Raw genomic sequence first — 3,635 nt, 5'->3', positions numbered from 1 at the left:
CGCTTGGCGCCATTCTGTCGGAGACGATCGAGGACGGATAGAATTTCGACAAAAATCAAAGTTTCTGGGATTTCCCGTGCTGCCAACGACGGAAAGAGTAAATGATTCAATAGCTCTAAATAGTTGATTGATTTCCCCGAAATTAATCATTGAAAAATTTGATTGGGTTGGTTTGTAGAATAGAGCCGGACACGGTGACGGCTTCCAGCGGCGATTCGCTGCCGGTCATTGCCGCCAAGGATTCGAATTTCATTCGGGCACCATCCAATCGGGCCAATGCCCTGCGGACATCTATCCGCGGAGAGGCCTTCCGCTCCAGCCTGCTGGCCCGCCAGCGTCAGCAGCGCCAGCTGGACCCCAACGACAAAAGCCACAAGACTAATAACCCGGAAACAATCATCAGTTCCTCATCAGCTCCTCCTCCCCGTCCACCCTCGATTAAAAAATTGTTCCATAAAAATGTTTCCCCATTTTGTTATAAAATTTTCTCATTCACGGACGGGACCTTGAAAAGAAAAGAAAAAAATGTCGTTCCTTTCTCTTATTTTCCTCTCTCTCAATAGTTGAATTGTTTATTTGTCTTCTCAAATTCCGACATCGGCAGAGATTTTCGATGCAAAAATCGAATGATGAATTGTAAATCGTTATTGTGCAATCAAAGTGGGGGGAATTAAAACAAAAAATTAGGGGGTGAAAAAAAAATTCATTTCATTTGTACACATTCAAACGGGCCCCGAAAAACAAACAAACAATTGAAGCGCGCGCTCACGAATATCGCATTAGAAAATAATAATCACGGCCTTCGGGATTTTTTTCAAAAATGATGATAATGTCAAACAAATTGATTTGTTCACATAAAAAAATGCTGTGCGCTTATTTGATTCTCCATTTGCTTGCTTGGATCCAGATGTGCTGGCTATCCGTCCTTTGTTATTGAGAGCTTTCATTGGAGTCGATTCGTTTTCTTCTTCCTCTTCTTCTTCCGGATATGGTTCCGCCACCACCGCTTCTTCTCCCCCCGCGCCTATGATGGCCGCCGGCCCACCGCTGCCGCCCGTCTGGATGTTTTTAATGTCGTCGCTGATGTGATTCGCGTCGCTGCTGCTGCTGCTCCTGTTGTGATTTTTATTTTTATTTTGGGCCGGTCGGTAATACACGGAGAAGACAATCAAAACGGCCATGACTAGAATGACCAAGAGGCCGGCCGAGAGCAGGAGCGTCGAGGCCAGGACGGCCGACGGCTGAGGCTCGTCGTCAGAGCCGCCGTTAGGGCTGTTGCTCGCCTTCCCGCTTTTAGTGTGGCCGGACGGCGGCCAGTCCAGTGGCAGGAAGCGCATGTTGGTGCCTCGATGGGCCTTCAGTTGGCTTCCGGATTCCTGGCGCTTCCAGCGGAACATGGACCCGCTTCCAATCACCGGATTAGGACGGAATAGGAGACCTAAATTTTTTTTTTATTTGGCGCCAAAATAAAATTTTAATTGAATAAATAAAAATGGAAACAGAAAAAAATGTTTCGGTCAGATTGTGGATGAGGGGGGAAAGGCCGGGCGTAACCGGGACAGGGAGACCGAGATTGAGATCAAACTGGGCCAGTCGCCGTTCTGACCCCTCCCCGCATTGCTGCACTGGATCAGGAGCGTGACCATCATCATCATCATCAATTATCCTAGATGTGTCCAGGCATCAATTGTACTATGTGGGAGGGGTGAAGATAAAATACCTGGAGAAACCAACGAATTCCAGGCTCCAGCTGGAACAATGGATCGACGCTGAACACGAATACGTCCATGCTGGGCAAAGGGGCCATGCCGGTACGTAGCTGGTCGACTTGGCTGGCGAATTTGGCGTCCAGGGACAGATCCTGGACGTCCTTGTCACTTCTGTACGGGTCCTCACGATCCTATCGATAATAAAAAAATGTAAACAAAAAATCTAATTGTTCCAGGGAAATGTGAAATAATAAAAGAGGCCGGACGAATGGACGGACCAATAAAAGTAGTCGGTATTTCAATCGCTGCGAGTTCTCCGGGCATCCGAACTGGGACCGTTCGGCATTGGGCTCGAACAGCGGGACGTAGCCGTCACGGCCGGCGCACAGGTACAATTTCTCGATGGAGAGGCGGTAGCCGGGCGAGAGCTCGTTGCTCGGATGCCAAAGGACGCGCCCGTAAACCCGTTCTCCGTTGTGGAACGAACCTTCGAATTCAGCATCCTTTCACATCCATCAACAATAAAAATGGAAAAGGACGGACAAGAATTTTCACATCAATTGCAATTCATTTGGAAATTTCAATTTGTAATTAATTATACTTTAATGTCGTCGATGCTGCGTGGTTTTCTTAGGAAGGCCCGCACGTCGTTCGTCAACTGGAACGTCGTCCTAGATGAGACAAGAAATTGAACGTTAATTGTCCAGCAACGCAACAACCGCATCAACAATTTGCAGGACCTGCTGCCGGCCTTGAGATCATTTTGTCAAATGTTTAACTGTTGACCACCAACGATTTGTTTTGTGAAGGTGAACAAATATTTTATGTAGAGACGGCCACACACACTTACTCTAGGGAACAATGGACGGGTTCCGGCCGGAATGGCCGAGGGAATGGCTGTTGGTAATGGATGGGCAGAGTGACGTTGAACGGGTCGGCCGCTTGGCAATCTTCTTTTATTGTTCATCGGCCACTTAAATTTGTTGGCCGGCTGCTAGGAATCGGACGAGGCTGGGCAAGGGGCCAGCACCAGCGTGTAGTTGCCCGTGTAGTCCTGCAGCGTGTAATTGGAGACGACCCTCCACTTCTGGAAAGTGGCTCCCGTCGGGTAGATCTGACTCCACATCAGCTCCAGGTCTAAGCCCACCCACTGGCCGGCCACGAAGTGGTGGTGCGGAGGACTTAGTAGTCGACTTCCGCCTTCCAGGTAGCGTCCGGCGAAGCGGGTCTTCGTTTGGAATTCAATCACCAGGCGGCCGTTGTTGGGATCGGTGCGGATTCGAGTCACGTGGGGCTGGACGGCCAAGGCCAGCATGGTTTCGGCCACTCCGCGCTGGCCCAGCAGGACCGAAGCGTAGGAGAAGGAGAATTCCATTTCCGTCTGATGCTCGACGCTGGTCCAGCTCTGGTGGCCGCCCGTCGAAGCGCTGATCAACGTCACGTACAGCGGCACCCGGACCGTCACTTGAATTTGCCCGCGGTTCATCGCCTTCCAGGAATGGACAAACAAATTATTTCAATTTCAATTTCATTTCAATTCAATCAAATTTGATGGTTGAAAAATTACCTGGAAATTGGAGGTGACTTGGCCGCCACAGAGCTGGACCAGTCAGGAGCCAGACCAGAGTAATTAAGTAAAACTAAACATTTTTAACCCAAAGGTTGGCGGGCATGCACAGTATTAGCTATTTGAAGAAAACAAATTTAAATTCTGTCGCTAAGCTGCAGGGATGCCAAATTTCAGAATAAATAGCTTGGGACTAATGACGAATGGAATAAATAGCTTGGGACTTATGACGAATGGAATAAATAGCTTGGGAAAAATGACGAATGGACACTATTGCCATCTACCATTATGGGACATAATTGCACGGGTTCTTTTAAACACTGGGCCTTGTGTCTTTTCAATTTTATTACACCAGGACA

General features: G+C 48.5%; 1 protein-coding gene across 1 annotated transcript; it reads right to left on the bottom strand.

Annotated features, from left to right (window-relative positions):
* Positions 1-2,700: 2,700 nt before the first annotated feature.
* LOC124208627 (extracellular matrix organizing protein FRAS1-like) lies at positions 2,701-3,313 on the bottom strand. Its single transcript, XM_046606469.1, has 2 exons — positions 3,277-3,313; positions 2,701-3,198 (listed from the first exon to the last, which is right to left on the bottom strand). Exon 2 carries the CDS (start codon positions 3,193-3,195, stop codon positions 2,704-2,706), a length of 492 nt encoding a protein of 163 aa, XP_046462425.1. The 5' UTR covers positions 3,196-3,198; positions 3,277-3,313; the 3' UTR covers positions 2,701-2,703.
* Between the last annotated feature and the right edge of the window lie 322 nt (positions 3,314-3,635).

Source organism: Daphnia pulex, chromosome 12 (assembly GCF_021134715.1).
Source record: "Daphnia pulex isolate KAP4 chromosome 12, ASM2113471v1".
NCBI lineage: Eukaryota > Metazoa > Arthropoda > Branchiopoda > Diplostraca > Daphniidae > Daphnia > Daphnia pulex.
The sequence above is the reverse complement of the archived record's forward strand: the minus strand, read 5'-3'. Positions and strand labels throughout refer to the sequence as shown.